Source organism: Neopelma chrysocephalum, unplaced genomic scaffold (assembly GCF_003984885.1).
Source record: "Neopelma chrysocephalum unplaced genomic scaffold, ASM398488v2 Primary Assembly neopelma1_59, whole genome shotgun sequence".
NCBI lineage: Eukaryota > Metazoa > Chordata > Aves > Passeriformes > Pipridae > Neopelma > Neopelma chrysocephalum.
This window is the reverse complement of record NW_020897714.1, coordinates 7,247,504-7,269,214: the sequence shown is the minus strand read 5'-3', so window position 1 is coordinate 7,269,214 and position 21,711 is coordinate 7,247,504. Positions and strand designations below refer to the sequence as shown.

Here is a 21,711-nt window from a genome sequence, read left to right as displayed (position 1 = left end):
CAGCTGGTGCTACGAAAAAAATCTAGGAGCCGTTAGCTGGGGTGAGGTAAGAAAGGGTTTAATTTTGCCAAGGCAATAGATGTTACATGACGCGCGCGCCCTGGGCTGTGCCCGAGATGTTACATTTATAACAATATCTGGCCAATCCCAAGTGTGTCCTCCCCGTGGCTTTTGCTCTGGTCCACCCCCTGGCCCACCTCCTGGAATTGGGTTGGGGGCCTTTTTGGGACCCCCTCTTCATCATTCTTCATCATCTTCGGGGTACAGAGAGCAGAGTCACCCAGTTCCTTGACTCTGTCCTGCGGTTTAGGCCAAGATAACAAGCGTTCTCCAAACAAGACAGGCTTGCCTTGACTAAGACACTAAACATCTTCTACTGGATACAGGGATGGGGTGATATGGGGAGTATGGAATGGGGTGAGAGGCTTAAGGAATGTATAAACTAAGGGGTACTAAGGGGAGGAGGGAGAAAGGAGGGTTTCTAAAATCTACTTCTATTACCTATAAAACTCATAAGGTAGAAAAATAAGAAAACCATTATGGGCTTAAGGCATCACCCAGTCCTCTAATTTGTTGAGGTCTCTCTGCAGGGTCTCCCTGCCTTCAAGGGAGTCAACAGCTCCTCCCAGTTTTGTGTCATCTACAAACTTGCTTGGTATCCCTTCCAGTCCTGCATCCAACTCATTTATGAAGATGTTGAAGAGCACAGGGCCTAAGATGGAGCCCTGAGGAACCCTACTAGTGACAGGTCACCATTCTGATGTCACCCCATTCACTGTTACCCTCTGTGCATGACCCATGAGCCAATTGCTCACCCACTGCAGTGTGTCTTATTGTCAATGCCCAATTAGGTTATAACTGAGATTTCTTAAGGATGACACTTCTCATTGAGATTTTAAAACAAAAATACTTCTCAACTGAAATGTCTTGAAATTCCCTCACATGGGATAAAAATTAGTCATTAATATTCTCGTCAACTTTGTCACAGATGATCTTATCCAGTGGTTTAGAGCTTGATAATCTGAACGTATTCTTTCATTATAACAGAGATACTTCATTTGGTTGACTGAAGAGATATAATGAACTTAGGTTTATAAACCATCTATGATTTTTAAAATCATTACGTCAGGGTTTTAGTGTTTGTCTAACATACAGAATAAAGGGCACTTCATATAATAAGGAAGAAGAAAATCCTTATGAGGAAAAACACAGTACTATTATCCTTATAAATGATGTTTAATGTGTACTTTAACACTTTAAAATGATCGCCCTTCCTTTCAAGGCATTTTAGGTTGGTGGCATACAGTCTTAATGTGACAGCCCTAATTATAAAAGTGTCACTTCTGGAAATTAATAAAAAATTCAGTTAAAAGTTCAGTGATTATATTTGTGAAGATTGTCTAGCTAATTTAAAGTTGCAAAGGTACAGGATGCTATTAAGCAGTAATCTCATGCATTTTAATTGTTGCGTAGTTCTGAATAATTTCTAGGAGATTGTTAAAACAAATTCTATAGTACTGTTAAAGATATTTTTAACGCAGTAGATTGTTGATATCCCTTTCATTTTCAGCTTCCAAATATAAATGGGAAAACAGGTATAAGTTAAAAGACTCGAGAGGCTGGGTGATTAACCTAGTTAGCAGGCTTATACGGTCTTTGCTGCTCCACATAACAGCAGTCAGATGGGCATATATTAGGAGGGCGACTTTGTGTCCTGGTGGGACAGATTGCCCTCTTTCTTTGGGGCATCTGCAGCATCCCTATTAACTTTCCCTGACTTTAAAAAAATTACTCAGATCCTTAAAAGTATCTTTTTATCAAACTGCCTTTGATACCTCAAAGATATTAAGCTTCATATTTACTGTTAAATACAACCAGAGTGGTTATCCAAACCTCCAGTCTTCCCTGTACCTCAAATTTCCTTTCCACTGGCTTTAGGTAAGTGCTCCTTACTGTGCCAGTAATTGGTTCAGAGTGGCCAGCAGCTGCAGTTTCTGCAGCCAGCAGCCTACACTGCAGCAAGTTCTCACAAAAGGAACCATGATTCTCATCTAGTCATTGTGTATTTTGGGAGAAATTAAAACCCTATAATTTTACATCATTGCTTTAATGCTAAAAAATACAAGCCTGGTATAAATGTAGGTTTACAGCATACCATATGTTATTTTTTATTGCCTACAGGCTGGCCAATGAAGTATTAATTGGCTGAGAATGTATGTATTTTTTGGCTTCTCAGGCTGCTCAAAACTGATGCTGAATTGTGTACAAGAGGTCACAGAAAGAGCACAGTACATGATGCTAGCTGTTCATCTCTTCTAGGCAGAGTTATGCAAATATATGTAGATTTGCACTCTGTCGTCTTTCTTCTGAGTGGATTTATTTCAAAAATAAGTTGTTCTTTTCTGTAGTAATGACTTTGCTTGTAGTTTAGGTCACTTATCCTGTGTGAGCCTCACCAAAGGAATGCAGTTGCATGTAAAGTAAATTGGGAGTAGTATCATCTGAATTTGTTTTTCTGGGTTTTTTTGGCTTGTAATAATATTTGTATGAAATTATAGAACCAACTAAAAAGAAAAAAAAAAACAACAACACAACAAAACAACCAACAAACTTAATTTACTTCATCACTAATGAAAAAGTCTTCAGTAAGTCTTCCTTCTTCCTAGAGGGAGAAGTCTTGTATCAGGAATATGTAAGTACTTCTCATGATATATATGTGTATGGTTGCCACAGAAGCACTCTAATTGGACTGTTACCATTATAGAGCTCTGGTGAAAGAATGTTTTTCTAAAAAGCTTTTGAAGTATAGATTTAGGCTTAGAGTAACTGTTAGTTGAGTGTTATAATATCTGAACAGATAATCTAATTTATGAAACACATTACCAGCTTCTTAAAGGCTGGATATGGTCACCAAAGTCAACCAGAACACAGGACAACAAAATCTTAAAATGGCACCTCCAGTTAACCTTTTTTTCTAGAGTAGGATGGGGAACTGAAGTTGCTAAGTCAGATGTAACATGCTGATGTAAAATGTGTCAAAAAGTATTTTGAGATATTTTAAATTATCTATTCCAAAATTGGTAGTCTGTTAATAAGATGTCTCTCAGTCTCAAATCTATTGAAATTATCTGTACTTTAGATGCTAAAAGGATATTTAAAAAAAAATAATTTCTTAGGCAAATTGAGAATAACCTTAATCTGAAAAACATATTTACAGGGATAACATTTCTACTTTCTAATGTGCTCATTCGTCTCCTAACAAGACCTATAAATTGATGTAAGGCAAATTTAGACATGAGGTAAGAGTCTTTGAGTATAGTTGACCATGACAATACATCACTGGTGAGATAGTAAGAAAACTTATCAAGGAATTTGATGGATTCCTATTTTTTAAATTGAACTGCATCTTGTTGCAAATGAAGTCTTCATCCTTTTTCAAGTTTTTCTCAATAAAATTTACATTGCAGTTAAAAGCATCTTGCTCCAAAATATCAGGAAGGTAGGACGAAGATGTAATAATTTGAAGTTATGTCAAATGAAGTTGTAAACCGGACATATAGGTAAGAAGGCCTTAATGTAGACAATTTACTTAAAATGAAAGGATGCAAAATAACATCATACATTCTCAAGTGCTGAAAATAAAAACGTAAAGACTACAGCTGAAATGGAATGTCTGTTTTGAAGTAACAAATGAAATTTGAAGTCAATGGTGAAATATGTAATATAGTATGAAATATGATTTTTTTCCATTAGAAACTCTAACTTCAGTGGGCATTCTGTGGTATGGTAATGCTGATAACATTGGAAAAGGTAAACAAGAAGTGTGATGATGGTAAAATTTAATATGCACATGGATACTGTGTGGTCATGAAAAAAAATAATTATTTTTGTGTCTAATTAGAATGGGAAGGTTAACCTGCATGTGAATAAAAGTAATTTATTTAGTCTTGAAAGTAATGGAAAAAACTCCTATAATACAAATGTTCTGTTGAAAAGAATTTCATAGAAAATTTTGTGTAATAATGAAATGCAGTATCTTAGCAGCTATATGAGTGAAAATAAGGATGGGCATGCAATTGCTTCTTTGTTTACTGATACATTGTGGGTAGCAAAAATGAATCTGAACTTCTTTCCAAAAGGTTGTCTTACATTTCATCATTTACTTAAAATCATAAAAATCTGTACTCTAAAGTTCTGAATAAAAATGATGTGGGTTGTTCAAAAAGGCAAGGTAAGGCTTCTGTGAAAAGTGAGATTTTGCAAAAGTATGGCCCATCAGTAAATGGCACAAAATCAAACATTAGTTGTTACGCTATGAAGCAGAAGGGCTATGAGAAATGCCGACGGGGAGGACAGTAAAAGTAGCAAGCAAACTGAAAGCAAGTCACACTGATACTTAAAGGCATAACTTATAGCATTACAAACCATAAATATTAAAAAAACCTAATGAGCAAAATGATTCCTTTGTGGGTCAGTGGTTCTTTCTGCTGTTGCTTTGTAACCAATTTGGTTTCAGGGCCCTGAATTTATTAATGTGTTATAATGGTAATCTACATGCAAGTTTCCCTATTTCCTCCTTTTGTTTGTCTGTTATAAATTATGTATCATTATTAATAAAATAAAGCTTTTCTTTTGAGAGCACGTTTTTAACAGTGTGAGTATGGGGAAGCAGTAGAGTATGGCTCATGCACAAGCCCTGCTCCTGCCATCCCATTGTAATTCACATATGCTTAAAGCAAGTCCCATGGGCCTCTGTATCAATAGAAACAGCAGCTTCATGAAGTGTTCAGCCTCATGTTATTTGTTTGTGGAATGTTTGTGGAACATGACCTATTTCAGAGACACAAAATTGTCTAGTTTCAAAGGAAGGATTGTGGCAATTAAGTAATTTTTGATAGTTTGGTTATTTTATATATTTTATATTATTATCCTGGCTCTTTTGAGAAGTGAAAATGTTTCTGATTTGATACATTTTACTCATTTTAAAACTGAATACAGAAGTAGCTGACAAGCAAGAAGTAAGCAGAGGGATATTTGACATTACTGGTTTCTTTCTCAACCTCATTGTGTACTTTTTCTCAGATTGTTAATTTATTGCTTTAAGTCCATGTCAACAGCTGTGTGACACAGTTATCTCCAGGTTCCTTTAAATTATGCATGTCTAAATGTTCTTTTTTTTTTTTTTTCATTTTATGAAAACTGCTTCTGGTACATGATGTAAGATACGCTCCATTGCAGATAAAAATTTTGATGTTTTGCTTTGAAAGTTCTTTTGCATAAGAAAAGCAGTATCTACTAATGTCATGAAGTATTAATTAACTAGTATTAATTAAAATATGGTGGGTGATGAAGTAAAGAACCAATGTTAGAACTGAAATGGAATAAAATCACAAGAGCTTTTTTATTTATTTTTTTTTAACATCTAGAAAACAGACTTCTTGCATCCCCCAAACACTTGTTTGGCATGTTCTGGAATGGTGAAGAAGCACATTAGGGCTGGCTACCTAAACCTTAGTGAGTTTCTTGTCCCTCTGACATGAAACAGATGGCACTGGCAAAGTGGTTGCTGGAGACAGCACCCAGTTGGCAAGGAGAAAGCAAGGCACACAGCTGTGTGCAGGCAAAGGCTTGGTGGGCTGGCTCTTGGGTCAGGGAGGAAGTTGACCTACTGGGTTACTTCTTCAGGAAGAGCCTGTTATCAGATAGTTTCCATTGTTAACAGGATGTTTTTGCCCTCAGTTTGCTTGCAGGTAAAGGAGCTTTGAAGTGGGATTCTACAGCACATGAAGGAAATTTTTTTTGAGGAAGTTACATGAAAGTAGCAGGAGGAATAAGGGGGAGTGGTAGTAAAATGGTTGTGTCTGCTCTCATCCCATTTGTAGAGTAAAATTCCCTGCTGACTCCTATGGGACTGATTATTGAAGTCTGCATAATACATCAGGAGTGGTGTTACTATGAAAGCAGCAAGATGTTGCTAGAAATCTGTTGAGTTCCTTGTGATCTACTGGGTGATGAAGCGATGAGATAGTGTCCTGTTGTAGTATTGTCACATTTCTGCCTCAACAGTTAATACTGCAGACTCTCTTCCTCACTACTTCCCTGCATTAATGCTCTCTGCTTCATCTCTAATTTGCTTTCTCATGGCAATGCTGATGTTTTCATTAGCTTAGATTAATTTAACAGTGCTCCATGCTGATCTAACTATAGTCACTCTAATTTTTTAATAAAAGCTCTTAGGCATGATTTTCAGGTACAAATTCACAACACTGTGATTTGAAAGCTTTTATTTTTGTTCTGATCTTCCTTACCATAAAGCCAAAAAGAATCTATATCTGTGTTCTGTCAATGTTTTTTAAGTGACCTTCTAATTTGCAGAGAGAACTTCTTATGTCCTTTCCTAGGGAAGACAAATTACCTATAACTAAATTTCAACTCCCTTTTTGCATGATTTATTGATTATACCAATATCTTGCCATTCTTTGTGTTAACTTGTCATTCAAAATCTTGATGAAGTGTTGCTTCTGTTCAGAATCACTGGACAGAATAGCTTCTGTAGGGTTATCTTACTCCATTATGTTGGTTTAAAACATGCCTAATTGTAACAGCAGGCTATCTACAGGTGGCAGTAAATTCAGAAGTATATTACTTTCTTCTACACACAAAAAGAATTTCATTAGAAAAAGAAAAGTGGTATCAGGAGGGGCCTGTCTGTTTCTTTTCCTGTTCTGTTGTAGAACTGTTCTTAACCTGGCATCTAATAATAACACTATGGATACTTGCACACTCTTGAATTTTTATTACTTTCAAAACCTGTTACTCTCTCTTTTAATTTTTAGTTTCTTCAAAAAGGACATATTCAGTGACATTAATTCTTCTTCTCATAAGTCTGGACATAATATATTTGGTTTGTGCCAAGCAGTGACAGCTGTCTGCTACCAATAACCTGTAGAAATACGTGGTTCTTTTAATGCCACCTCTTTAAATATTTTAAATAAGTGTTTAGTATCAAATGAAGAAGCTAAAGCCTTTTGGTTTTATTTTTATGCTAACATTAAATTTCTGAAAATAATGAAGTAGTTTTGCATACTGATGCATAGTTTCAAGTGCTTTTCTAGAAAAAAACATTTGCTCTATATTCAATATCAAGTTCGCTGGAAATAATTCAATGAGCACTCAAATGTCCTTGTGTAGCTGATGCAGATTCTACACTTTTATACTCTATTCTCTTTAAGTATATGTCATGCCCTCTGAAGCTGTTTATTATATTCTGTATCATCGTTAAGTTTTACAATCCAATTAATTAACTTTATTATGATAAGACCTTTACATGAAGTAAACTACTTTGTATGATGATATAGAAAATGCAGAGTAGAAATGGGAGAGAAAATTTGTTTGAAGCTGTTATTTACGTTTAAAATCACTACAGATTGTTGTCTGAACTTATTCCTACAAAAATCTAATATTAACAAACGAAATAATGTAAGAAACTTGATTAATATGATATGTAGACCAAGAACTTTAAACTTAAGTTATGGTCATTTTGTTACATTTTATTTTATCTGTTTGTTGTAGAAATTTTTATTCAGTTAAATGTACCACCAGAACAACTTTTAGTAGCTGTTTCATCAAAAGACTTTTTCTTACTGGTTAGGCTATAGCTATACAAAACTTTAAGAGGTGAAGTTAGGATGGTATTTCTAATAAAAAATTAAATCACTGTTAGTTTTCCTCTAGTTCATAATGGAAATGTTGGGGGATGCTGTGAGAGACTGAAATGTTAATGGTTAATTACTCAAACAATCAGCCATCTACAAAAGCAGCAAGTGCTTTGCTGAGGCCAGGGTTGCACCTTCCAACTGAAGGGGAGGAGGAGAGTTTTTGTGTGTGGTGGTGAAACCTCTGATCTGCATAAAACAGAGGAGGTGCACCCCCACCACCGAGGATGACCATGACAAACTAACCTTTGTTTAGTAACAAGCTGGGTTTTGAGCCAGACAAGGGAGAAGGCTGATAAACAGATCCTGTGGATGTGGGATAATGCTTTTTATCTTGCTTCCCTTAAACAATGTCCTCCCTTACAGAATTGGCTCAGGTATAAAATCTCCCCTCGGGGGAGGTATTGGAGCATTCCCACATGGGCCTGAAGGTATTCATCCTTTCTGACGGAGCATAGCTGGCTCAATTAAGTTGGCGTGAGAAACAATGGTCATGTCTTAGAAAGGATCATAAACCATCCAAGACCCCTGTAATGCCCCAGACTCATTTCTGGGGCTTTCTGCCAAAGGACTATACATGATCCACAGTGCTGTAACAGGAGAGGTACCTGGGCATTCCCACCTGAACCTGAACATATATCAACCCATTGAACTTTGTGCTTCGTGGGCTTCCCCCAGTCCCGACAGATCAAGACCGTGACCATCACTTTGACCAACAGACATCTAAATTGCAACAATCAAGTCTTGTCACTGGGTGGGTGGGGATTATCTTTCCTCTCTGCTATCTTATCCTTTCTTTCTCTTTTTTTCTTTCTTTTCCTTATGTATTTTCTTACCTAGTATCTTTATCCTTCTATATTGTTATATTACTATAGATAATAATAACCATAATGGCCACATACCTCCTTTCTATTGCTAATTGTTCTAAAATAAACCACATATATATATTTATAAAACACCAATCACTCAGTGCTTTATCGCTCTAATCCACCCCAAGGGATGTATTGACAAGAACTGCCATTACCTTCACCTTCAGGGGTGGGTCATAAGAGATGCAAATTTTGATTTTTATATTGAAGTTGTTCTGTGATGTGTCTTTTGACAACACCATACATGCTGCCACTGAAAGTAGTAGGTTGATGCACACCTAGTATATTGTTACAGAAGTTGAACTTCGAAAGTACAAGGGAAGAGAAATACTAAAATTGAGTTGTAGGTTTGTAACAATGCTAAGTAGTATGCAAGGATCCAATGAAAATAACCTAAAGAAATGTTGAAGAGAGCTCTTTGATTTGGCAACCTTTTTCTTGTGCTTCCTCATTGTGCTAAGTAATGGGCTGATAATTCCAAGAGTTCTCCATTTGAGACATTGAGTTTATTAATTTGTTTTAGCCATGTAAAACTAGACAGTTGAAGATGTTTCTGTTGACTTGCATTGGAGTCTGCTGTTATGATAATGAAGCTTTCTCTCTGAAAGACACGTTTGCTATCTTCCTGAAACATACCACTACAAAGATTGTTAGTGCTAGGCAACGTGATGCAGATGTGTTATCAGGAGGTCAGATGCCTACCTGTTTTTTTGGTTTTGCTTTTTTTTGTTTATCTTCCTTTTGGTACATGAGGCAATTCTGAAAACACTTTTGATTTCCCTTTGGGACTTTTTTACAATTAGAAATCTCAGTGTACTGTGTCATTTGGGGTTTTTTGGTGTGTTGCTTGGTTTTTGGTTTGTTGTTTGGATTTGTTTGTTTGTTTTTAATTACATCAGCTTATGCTTTTACCTCCAAACCTACATTAATACATTAAAATTTTTAAAAATCACACAGTATCCTGCTGGTTGCAGTGAATGGATACAGTATGTTCCATTCTTATTAAAGCAGGCAGCATTTTGCTGAGGAGGACTGTAGCAATGGATGTTTGGAAAGAGTCCCATCTCCAAGAAATTTCTCCCATTGTGAGGGGTGGGGCAGTGAGAAGAAAACAGGAGGCTAGCATGTCTTAGGCTTGGTGGCTAAATGAAGTTGTAGTTTTACCCTCTCTGTGCACAGATTAGGTGCACTTGCACAACCGTAGACAGTGTCAGATCTCCATGATCAGGGGAATGCAAATTGTCTATTTCAATGACAAATTCCTTCATTCTTTTCCCGTTCTCTATTACATTAAAGCAATGAGATATGTAGTTTGTCTAAACTATTCTTGTTTTAGTGATGCACTATCCACAAAATTTGTAACAAGAAGAAATTGATCCATATTGTCTCCAACTGTCTGTCTTCTTTACTTTAACAAAATAGTATAAAAACAAATAACAAACAAAAAAACCACACTGGACTTAAAGGTATGGTAATTTGTTCCTCAGCTCCTGCAAGGTAACTTTTCTAGGATGACAAGTTTTTTAAATATCAGTAGTCTGAGGACACTCAATAGTGTTTAAAATCAAAACAAATAGCATTTTACCTGAGGCTTTTTACTAGTCTGGAATCCTCTTGTTCTCTGTTATGTTTGTTTTTTTACTGTGGGAGGGTTTTTTCAAGGACCATGTATATGTTACCTCTATGCAAAGCAGTATCTTAAATTCTGTCCCTGATCAAAATTACTGTGGACACAGCTATTCAGCTATGAACAAATTTAATTACAGCCTGGTTATGTCTGTCTTTTCTACTTGGATCAGGAAATGCACACTGTGTTCTTCCTCAAGTATAATAGTATTTTAGTCACCTTCTTATTCCTACTAGCACAACAGATTTATTTTCATAGGAGGATCTTTGGCTGCAGAAAAGAACAATGGTGAGCAGACTGTGCTGTGTATGCCATGGCTGTCAATATTAAATCAAAACTTCAGTTTAATAAAAGCAAATCAGATTAGCCATTGTTAGTCTGATACTTTTGGTTTGAACTTAGAAAGACCTAAAAAATTTGTTATTAAGAATTGCTAATGTATCCTCAACAACTACAAAAAAAGTGTTTTAAATTAATAAGCCATAAGGATAAAGAAAATATATTGAATCATAAAGTTATAGAATAATTCAGGCTGGAACAGACTGTTAAGATCATAGAGTCCAACCACTGAACCAGTACTGCCAAGTCCACCAGTAAACCACGTCAGTAAGTACCACATCTACATGTCTTTTAACCACTTAGAGGGATGGAGACTTGACCACTTCCCTGGGCAGCTTTTTCCAGTGCTTCACAATCCTTCTGGTGAAGAATTTTTTTTTTTAATATCCAACCTAAAACTTCCCTGGCACAACATGAAGCCATTTTCTTTTGTTCTATTGTTACTTAGGACATACTCCAGCAGCTCAGTGTCTTTCTTGTAGTGAGGGGCCCAGAACTGCATGAGGGATTAGAGGTGTACTCCCCTCCCAGTTTACCTTATTAAAGGGGAAGTGGATGGCAGTATATGTTGTTAAGATTGCCTGATAGTTTTGACCTCTTAAGACATGCTAGTTGTGATAAGTTTTTAGTCACTGGAATGCAGCTTAATTTTACTTCTCTAACATGGAAGCTGTTCTGATTATCATTCTATTTGGCATGCAGTATAGAGTGCCCTATTTCCCTTCTTCTGCACATTCAAATATAGCTTGGTTTTCACTGTAGTTTAGAAGCACTAAGTCTATCTGTCAACAGTGGAACTTAGATTACCATGGCCAAAACATCTAAACAGATGACAAAAAAGTGCAATTTTTTTTGTTGAAGCAACTGGTGTTTTTACACAAGAAGAATTATTCCAGCTTCCTTGCAACACTGAAATGACACAAATTACAACATGGTTCATCTGTTCCCTTCTGAAATTAATATATTTTGACATAATATTTGCATAGATTCTTAAGTCCTATAGAGTACAAATATTAAATATTTAATCATATTCAAGCTTGATATGCTGGCTGGAAACAAAAAGCTACATGGGAGATGCTCTGGGATATGCAAGTTCATAATACTCAATGCTGAGCAGTTTCTGACAAGCGCATGAGTTTCCTCACTTCCTACTAAGTTCTTTTTCTTTAACACATTCTAACCACGTCACAAATTATCATTCATGCTGTTGCTCTGTTTAGCATTTCTTCCTATCCCTAGCAATTTTTATCTTGAAGGTGCAATGACCCCTGAAATCTAATTTTCTATGTAAAAATTTTAGAGTGATGTATGCTGACATACAGGAAAGCAGATCATGAATGCCTAAGAGACTAAGGATACCTGTTGCCATCTTGCTTACCAAGTCCTGTAAAAGGTATAAAAATGATAACTGCCAATATATTTCATATACATTAATACTCTCCTCCAGCCTCTATTTAAATGCCAACCATGTCTAGTTTGGTAACTTAGTACGGAAGGTTATGACTGGATTCTGTCTCGAGGTAGAAACAAGGTTGACTACAACTGGGAACTATGATGTAGATCTATTTAGATCAGAGCTACCAAACAAATAATAAAGATAAATTATTGTGAGTATGTTGCATCAAGATGAAAGAAGATAATGTGTTTTAGTCATAGGAAAAGTATTAGTACAGTGCTGATAGGACTACCAGATAGACCTTAGAAATTCAGTCTGATGGAGGCAGGGAGGTGCTGGTGGTGATCAGAAAAGGCCATCTAGTACAAGGCCTCCCACTCTTCACTGTTCAGGCTTGATTTCATTTAATCTAGAACTTTTTAATGCTTCATTATAGGACTTTGCTGCTGAATGAGTAACAGATTTGGAAGGTGACAGGATCAGTCAATGTTTGTAATGCCATTGAGAGAACTTCTGACCCAATAGTCCATTCCACTCTAGTCAGGTTAACTCTGAACTAATGTGTGGGTCCTTTCAGTCTTAAAACTGTAGATTAACAATGGAAGTGCAGAATGAGCAGTGGCGCTTCATGGCTGCTGTAAGATAAAAGCAGTGCAAACTGCACTGAAGATGAAGTAATTAATGCAGCTGTATTATACTCTGGCTTTTCATTCTTCTCCTCCTACCCCTCCTTGACTATAGATTTCACTGACAAACCCAGAAGCGGACATCCGAGTCGCCTATGTGCATCTTGGCTCACAGGTAGGAATTTGGTTTCATCCAGTGTTCTGCCTTCTAAAGGGGATGTGAGGGATGATCATATACATATGAGAGCAATATGTTTTGCTCTACTGGCCTGTGCTGATTTCAATGCTACCAATGTGGATTTTAAAAGAAATAGCTGTCCTTCTCTGCAGTTGCAAACTACAGTTGTGCAGAAATTCTTGATCTACATCTTATTCTTCAGGTGTATGTTTAATTAAGAAGTGGAAACTGCATTGATCCTTTTTGTACCTATCAGTGCTTGGTAGATTCATAATTTTATCAGATGTCACTTTCTCTTCCTTTTTTCCCCTCCTCTGTAATTGAATTTTTTTATATCTTATATTAGAAAGAGGTATTGTTTATAGCACAAAACAGGATTTCATAAAGCAATGGTAAATAAGTTTAAACTTTTGTATATACAGTAGGAATTTGCTTAACAATGGGAGTTTAATATTTTGGAGTTTGCTTTGGTTTGCTTTTTTCATAGAAATTGAACTCACCTTATGCCTTTCTTTTGTAATTCTAAATCATACTTGTCAATTAAAATTTTCTGGATCAATTAACTCAGCCCTAACTGCTTCAGAGTCTCAGCTGTTAGCCCTTTTTCTCATGTTATCCAGTGAGTCAATGACAACATGCTGGGTTAAGAGCTTTGAGTAACTCTTTTTTTATTCTCCAAGTTTCTTTCTTTCCAGTAGAAGGGTTCTAACATTTATCCCCTAATCATGATGGTTGGGAAATCAAATATAAATTGGGAATTGGGAAGAGTGTATGTCCTTCTGTGCTTCTGTGCCCCATTTAAGAACTCTCACTAGGAATCTAATCTTCATTTGAAATTAGCTGAAGAAGGTTTCAACCCTTTATTTGAAATTAAGTTGCTTAATTTGCATGTTTTTGCATTTTCCTTTAGTCGTAGTTTTCTGAAGATAGCATTAAAACATTATTATTTGTTCTATAGAATTAATAATTTCTATATAATTATGTGAGATATTTCTTCTGTGAGGTTCAGATAAAAAGTAAACGTGAGTTTGGGAATTACTTCATTTAAGAAAGGGAATTTGAGTAGCACTCCACTGCTCCAAAAGCATTGCTCTTTTAAATTTTTCTTTTCCATTTCTACTTATGATGGGATTTTAAAAAATTTCTCTCAGGCCCATCTCATCCCACTAGGAACAGGAAGGCCACGTCAAATGCCACACAAAATGGAAGTGTATCAGTAGATAATGCTAGTCCTGTTAGTTCATTTTTGTGGTATTAATGTGACAGTGTTCATTGGGTTTGGGCAAGGGAAGAGAGGGGCTCAGACTATATCTGGCCTTGTTCATTAGTATTGTTCGTAAACCTAACCAAGTTTCTTCCTTGGAAAATATTTCATAGTGCCACCTTTTTAAAATATCTGTATGAGGTAAATGATTTGTTGTATTTCTTGTTTTTAATTACGTTTCCTGATACATAAGTTTTGCAGATAAATCAACCTCTTGCACTCAGTGAGGAAAATGCATTGACTGCATAATATTTCACAGAACCACAGAATATGGTGAGTTGGAAGGGACACACAAGGATCATTGAGTCCAACTCCTGACCCTGCACAGGACCATCCCCAAGAGTCAAACCATGTGCCCAAGAGTATTATCAAAACACTTGAACTCTGTCAGGATTGGTGCTTATCACATTCTAAGAATGCATTGATGTTATTGTCAGTTGTGCTTGACCATACGTTTGGACTTGAACATACTGATGTAATTCCTGTCTTCTTAATGCGTTAGATACAAAAGTTTTTAACGTGGAATAGATTACATACTGGGCAGGGAAAATCCTGAGAATTTCTTTTCAGACCATCTTAAGTACAAAGGGATTGTTGAATTCAGATAGTTTCAGTTCATGTAAGCAACTTGTAGAGAGAAGCAGTTGGAATGGCTGCATCATTCTGATGTTCTATGTGTACCTACCTAAATTAAAAAGAAAGAAATGAAAAAAAAAAAGCAGGCAGCAAGCAGCCTGTTACTGAGAGAGTGTTCAGGAAGATTTCAATTTTTAAGATTTTGGTTATGTTAGTCGAATCCCTCGTCACAGCTGCAACACTGCAACCTGACTGTAGCACTTTTCTATGCCTATGACAATTTTGTTCACCAATAACAGACTTAGAACTGTTTTTATATGTTCATCCTTTACTGTGATGAGCTGTTCAGCATTATATATTGTTCCATTTTATGGGAGAATAGAATGGCAATTTTGTCAATTGTTGGCTCCGCTGTGGTTTGAGTATTTTGTGTATATTGGTGTATTCCTCCCAGTGATAAATGAAATGGATTTGCTGCCGTAATTCTTGCATACTTAAAGTAGAACATAACATTTGAAGGTGAGTTTTATTCACTTCAATATAAAATTATGTCTTTATTTCCCTATCCTGCATCTGTTTTACTATAAAAAGTCCTGTAGAAAGACACAGCATCTATAAAATCGATGATTTTTATTCTTCTGTGGAACTCGGTTGTTGATTTTTGAAGACTCAGGTTCAACATTTTTTGAGCACCTGTGTTTGATTCCTAAAAATTATTTTCTTTCATAAAACTAAGGCCTCATTATGGTGGAAAGGATTCACTTTGAACTTGATATCAAAAAGCGTGGAATGGGTTGAGGACAAAGGGACCTCTGACAGCAGTCTAGTCCAGTCAGTCTGCTCAAACCAGAGTCACCTAGAGTAGCTACAGCCATGTCCAGTTGAGTTTTAAATAACATCAGGGTCAGAGGCTTCTTAACTGCTCTCAACAGACTGTTCCAGTGTTTGATCACCACTGCAGTAAAAAAGCTTTTTTTCCTTATGTTTAAACAGAATTTTTTGCATTCCACTTTGTGCCCCTTGCCTTTTGTCCATTGACTGCGCATCACAGAACAGTCTGGTTCTATCTCCTTTTTGCACTCTCCTTCAGTATTTACACGCATCGGTGAGACCCCTTCAGAGCTTTCTCTTCTCAAGACTAAACAATCACTTTGAACTCTGAAGAACTGAGATAGTACTGTTCACATGTGTACCTTAGAATTTGCTGGAAAGTAACAATTTCAGTGACGACATGATGTTTTCATCTATTTGGTAATTTTCTATTTGGCGTGGTACCTGTACATTGTGGCTGATATTTGTACAGCTGTTAAGAATTGCTCACAAAGAGACTTGCAGTAGGGAGTCTAGCTCATAATGTGAGCTACAGAAAAAATTGTCTTTTTAAAATTGCAAATTTTTAATGAAAAATATAAAATCTGTATTTTAAAACCCATTCTTAGTAAAGTTACTTTATTGTGCCCCATGAAGTTTTTAAAAAACACATTAATGTTTGCTGTGAACTTTACTACTAACATCTCCTAATGCTTTGCAGTGAACAAGAAGATAATTTCTACAACAAAGATGTGCTATTAAGATGGGACAGTAGGGTCAAGATAGTAAGAGGAATATAATTTGCCGGTGTTGATTGGCAGAAGACAGCGTTGATCCCAACAGTAGTCCGTGTGTGCCCACATCAACCTTTGTGCAAGTTTTATTCTTACAATAACAAAACAGAATTTAATTAGTAGATTTCAAGGGAAGTAGTAAAATCACTGAAATTTGTGGAGAATTCCTTTCAAAATTGAGAAATAATTTCAGATGAAACTCAAAGATGTAGATTATAGAATGTCTGAATGTTATGAATAAGCAGAGTTTTGCATCATGATATGATTAATGGTTAGCGCCCAGTGAATCCCCCCTAGAATTCTATTTAGTAATTCTAGTAGCTATCTTTCTAATGCTGTACTTTGAGAGAGAAAGAAGTCAAGAAACATCATTTCTTATGGAAGATAAATGTATCATGAATCAAGTAACTACTTTTCACACCTAGATGCACAAGAGAGATTATGTGGGGGGTTTTGGTTGTTTAGTTATAGGTAAGCAGTCTCTGTTATGTTGCTGCAGCCCTATTTAAGTGCTTGTTTTCTGTTGGATTCAGTCTTCAGCTCAATATTTGGTATTATCAGCCTGAAACTTTATTTATAAGTGGGTAATTTCACTATGTGTTTAAGACGCTTTTCACCAATAAACATCACAAAAGTGACTGTGTGTCTGAAGGCTTAACTGAAAACTGTGTCTGAATATACTTGTTGTGTGTGCAAGAAATGCTTAGAGATTTTCAGGAAGAAGTATTTCTTCTGATTCTGAAAAGCTTAACTTTTTTTCCCACTTTGATAGCTGAATCATTTTCAACCAAGTGGTGAAGACTCCCAGTCTTTGTTTCTTCATGTCTTTCTTGAGGATACTCAGAACAGGAAGGGAAATTTGAACATAACAGTTTATTTCCAAACACAGAACTCAAAGCAAACCTAGAATTAAGTTCCTAGTTCTCCACCCTGATGGACATGTGTGGTTGCATCTGATATATCCTTAAATTACAGCTCAAAGTTAAGGAAAAATACAGTGTAAGTACAATCCGTAAGTTGGGGGGTCGGTGGGGGTTTTACTTACAAATATCAATGTTCACTTTTACAGAAGGAAGGAGAATTTCTATTCACAAACCAGTTTCTAATGCTACTGTATGGTTGTGAGAGAGAAATGATTAAGCAGAGCAAGAAAGACAGATAAACATTACAGGCTGTTGGGTGTTCTGTTTCTGTAAACACTGCTGTATTCTGAATTAAATAGTATGCAGCTTTTCAAAGCCAAACTGTTACAACTTCTGGGCCAGGTAGTGATGAAATTTAGATGCCATATTTGATACTAAGTTCAATTGTATTGCATGCTTTAGGGTCTGACCCAAGACCTCTTTTGAGCAATGCGTCACATTTCTGAGATGTGCTGGCAAGAACAGCCAGATGGAATGAACACAGATTACAGTCTATTGGAGAACATTGTAATTAACATTTCTATAATTTGGCCACAGAGTTGAATTAAGACCTCAGTATCTTTCTGTTATTTTTAGTGCCTCACTTATCTTTGCTTTGTCCTTTAGACTTGTAAAAAGCTTTTAACCACAGAGAGGGCTCAGTAGAATATTATTTTGCCTTAGCAAGTTTGGCACTAAGGTAGGGAAGTGCATCAGGAGCAGGAGAAATGGAGTTCCCAACTCTTGTACTTCAGTTCTGGACATCCCTGCTACTTATTTCCTGCTGCACCTTAGATGTGCCAAAAGCCATTATGAGCACTGGAGCAGCACAGACTTAGGAATATGCAATGACCTTGGCTCTCACCTCTCTCAGGCCTCTCAGAAACAGTAATAGTACCATACAGTGAGATTGTCTTGTATTTCTGGAACCATACAGGCACCAACTGACCTCAGTGAGAGCTAGTGTTGCTCACAATGAAGATCTGAGGCTGGGAAGTAAATGCTATGGGCTTGTTTTCTCTCCATCCTCATTGTTTAATATTTTAATCTATTCAAATGCTGTCAAATACAAATTTTGATATATTATTAGTTCTCCTGATGTATCTGTAAGTTATGTTAATTTGAATTAAGGAAGACAGGCGAAACACAAATGATTATTATGGGAACTTCTTCATCAACATTCCTTTGTCGAGAGAAAAGAAAATTCAGACACATTCGAGGCAGTTATGAAATGGTGTCTTAAAACAGGTAGTGATCAGATTTGTGTGTTTCACTTGCAAACAAATAAAAAATTTCAAAAGAAAAAGGAAAACAAATCTCAAACTAACTTCAAGTTTAATTAGAGTGCAATTAATTACAGTATGTGAATTATCACTCATCTGCATTGTGTACATTTTTTCAGATTTCTTTAGGTTTTTTACATCAAATCAGAATAAATTGTCTCCAGTTTCATTTGTCCAAAAATGCAAGTAATAAAACCTGGATAGGCATAGTGCACTGAAATATCTCAGCATAGATATTTATACACACTTTGGCAAAATGTGTATGAAGGGCAAACAACCACGAATAATCAGACAAAACTCTCCCTGTATTTTGGGACTTAAACATAGTAGGAGAAAGAAAAAAGGAATCATTAGCAAAAGAACAGCTGGCAGAAACACATGTTTATTCTTTATGTCTCTCATGAGATACACAGCTTTCTTCTCTTACTGGAAAATTTACATTCATACTGTCATTTGTAATAAAAACAGTTCATGTAGCTTGACAGGAAGATAGTACATTCCTTACAGTTCTACAGTAATATCTATTAGTAACAATGAACACTTACTAAAAGCCACATAATGGCAATTGTATACTGAATCTTACAGATATTTTGTTTTAAAAGAAAATCTGGAATAAACATACTCCTGTACACATCTGAAACAATATGGTTTAGGGATACAAATAATTTTTCTCATAGCTTAGTGATCTAACCTTAGTCATAGTTTCCTTAACCTATTCCACTTTAGTTATGATCCCTCCTTGAAACAAAACTGCAAAATATGCTAAGACTGTGATTTTATTTTATTTCTGAAGATCTATGAATTTATTTTTTGAATGGTCTTGAATGGAGAATCAATTTATCATTGTGAACTGAAGTTAAGGATCATTGGTAACATATATCTGTGCAGTGTCTGAAGGCTGTAATGTTTGCCATTAAAAATTAGGAGGATAGATCCTCTCTCTTCCTGTCCCTCATTATCCTTTTATGGATACATAAAATATAATTACAGATGTTATTAAAATTAGAGGTTTACTCACTGTAACTTTTGACATGCTCCCCCAAGATTGAAATACTTGCTTGTATGGATAAAGTATTTATCAAGAATTTATGATCCAAAGGGTTCAACTTACTGAGCTGGTAGTCAACAGGGGTCACTTTGACATAATATAATTTCCCCAGAGTCCTGCTTTGCTGAAGAGAATACAGGCTGTTGCTGTACACAGTTTATTGTACATATTTTCCTTCTGTATTAAAATCGCATGACTGAATTACTTCTGATACCGATGTACCTGGGCAAAACCTAGTTTGCTCTTTTTTTTAAAGAAAAACACAAACACCTTTGAAATGCCTATTTTAAAGTCATTATGCCTCCTCAATATAAAATGTGTTCTTGACTAGAAGACAATTTTGTTATAAAAATTATTTTAGAACAAAAAACCTTCCAAGAGCTGAACTACATGACTGAGAATCCCCAAGTGGACTTGCTTCCTCCTCCCCACCCCTGCATCTGTTTTGCCTGTTATATTCTGCCTGTGTAATGTCAGTTACTCTTACGAAAATGCAGCTTAAAATACCCAAAAAAGTCGAGAAATCTAGTCCCAAGAGTATGATAAGCTTAGGGACCTTAGAATACAAGTGACTTTCAAGTTCTGAGCAGCATTTTGCTGAAGCACTGACATGAAGCAAATGTGATACAAAGCTCAGAAACATTAAGCAGTCTCATCATTACTGAGTTGAAGAGTAAACTGTGAGGTATAGCAGGGAGTATACATATTTAAATGCAAAGGTAGTTTTTATTTTAAAAGAGCTGTCTACTTTTGAATATGTGTTTATGTTTACTTTCTGTCACATGAAATCTCTCCCCACAGGTATTTTCTCTGTAAATGGAAGGTACTTACAAGAATAAGGTAGATATGGAATAGATATGTAGAACTTGAGCTTATTTTCATGAAAGAAACAGTATAATCCTGACAACTAAAGATTCTTGCTCCTATCCGTGTTATTTAAAAAATTGCTTTTGGAAGTGATCAATCTTTGGAAAGTGCTGTGTCTGTGAGAGGAGTAGAGACGACCTATTGTGACTGCAGTTGAAGTCTGGTCAGGATTACTGTCTCCCCTTCGCTCCACCTGCCATTGCATTTACATACATGCAAAGGGAGACATACATACCACCACAATATGCAAAATCACATAAAACCACACTAAATTGGACAAATAGGCTTCAAATAGAAAGAAGGCAGGTTTTAACTCCTTCTTCTCACTTTGTTTTTGAAAAGGTTAATATTTTGTTGTTTAGTTTGGTATATATTTGCATTTATTTCAGTTTTTATGTGCTAAATGCCAGCTTTCAATCATATTTAAAATATTTTGATGAGATAACTGAAATAAGAAGTCCTCCTGCCTGAGAGGCAATTTGGAGTAAAATGGGGTTAAACGTTCTACAGGTCTTTGAGGGGACTGGGCAATAGCCACTTTGCAAAGGAGATAATGATATTTTTCTACCATAAAAGGAAATATATGAATATATCTTGGTGGATTGCTTCCTATTGGTGATACGAGGACGACACTTAGCAAAGATTCATTTCACAAGCTTTTGGCTCTTGATGAGGCTTCAGTTATATAACTGCATATACTCCAACCATTTAATGTGAGTTGGTTTATTTTTATTGGTGGGAGGCAATATAATTATCACCTTATGTCCTGTTATCCTTTGGAACTATTAACTCAAAAATTTCTGAAGGGATTTTCAGCACATACCTTCAAAACAAAACATTTTGGTTAAAGTGACAATATGGAAACAAGGAACTGCAGATGGTAATTCCTCCCAAAGTTATGAATATGGGAGGGAGTGAAAGAGCATTATACTTAGAGATGGTTGAATATTGTTTGTCAAATACATTATTCAACAAATTATTTGCTATTGGATAATTTGAAAGTCCCATTTGACTATTTCTATAGCATATTGGAGAGGGTTCTCAAATATTTAGCGAGTAAGAATTATTTAAATTGAATACTTTGGCCTTTTTTGGGTTTCATTAAAAAAAAAAAAAAAGAAAAATCTTTACATCCCTGTATATCAGGTCCTGCCAGGGCTCATTTGATATACATAAATCTAAAAATGCTTTATATCTCCGAAATATGTTGTGAGTGAAGACTAACAAATACTGGCTTTGCAGTGGCAATAATTTAGTTATTCTGATTGTTAAAGCAGAAGAAATGGAGGGGTGAATCTTTCCAAAGACACATAACATAACTGATGACCAACATCCATGCAGTAATTGGAGATCTTCTTAAGGAAAGGCAGAGTTTTCTCAAATGTAACCTTTACTTTGAGATTCTGTCACTTTCTGC

The 21,711-nt window shown here is 35.9% G+C and overlaps 1 protein-coding gene across 11 annotated transcripts in view; it reads left to right on the top strand.

The window, feature by feature from the left end:
• PPFIA2 (PTPRF interacting protein alpha 2) overlaps positions 1–21,711 on the top strand; it is a 342,104-nt gene that overhangs the window by 28,408 nt on the left and 291,985 nt on the right. For 6 of the 11 annotated variants that reach the window (XM_027679792.1, XM_027679791.1, XM_027679788.1 and 3 more), the window contains one exon: positions 12,688–12,747. The exons of the other annotated variants lie outside the window; for them this stretch is intronic. In XM_027679792.1, coding sequence (XP_027535593.1) covers positions 12,688–12,747 — 60 coding nt within the window. The remainder of the gene's footprint in view (positions 1–12,687; positions 12,748–21,711) is intronic. 11 annotated transcript variants of the gene reach the window in all.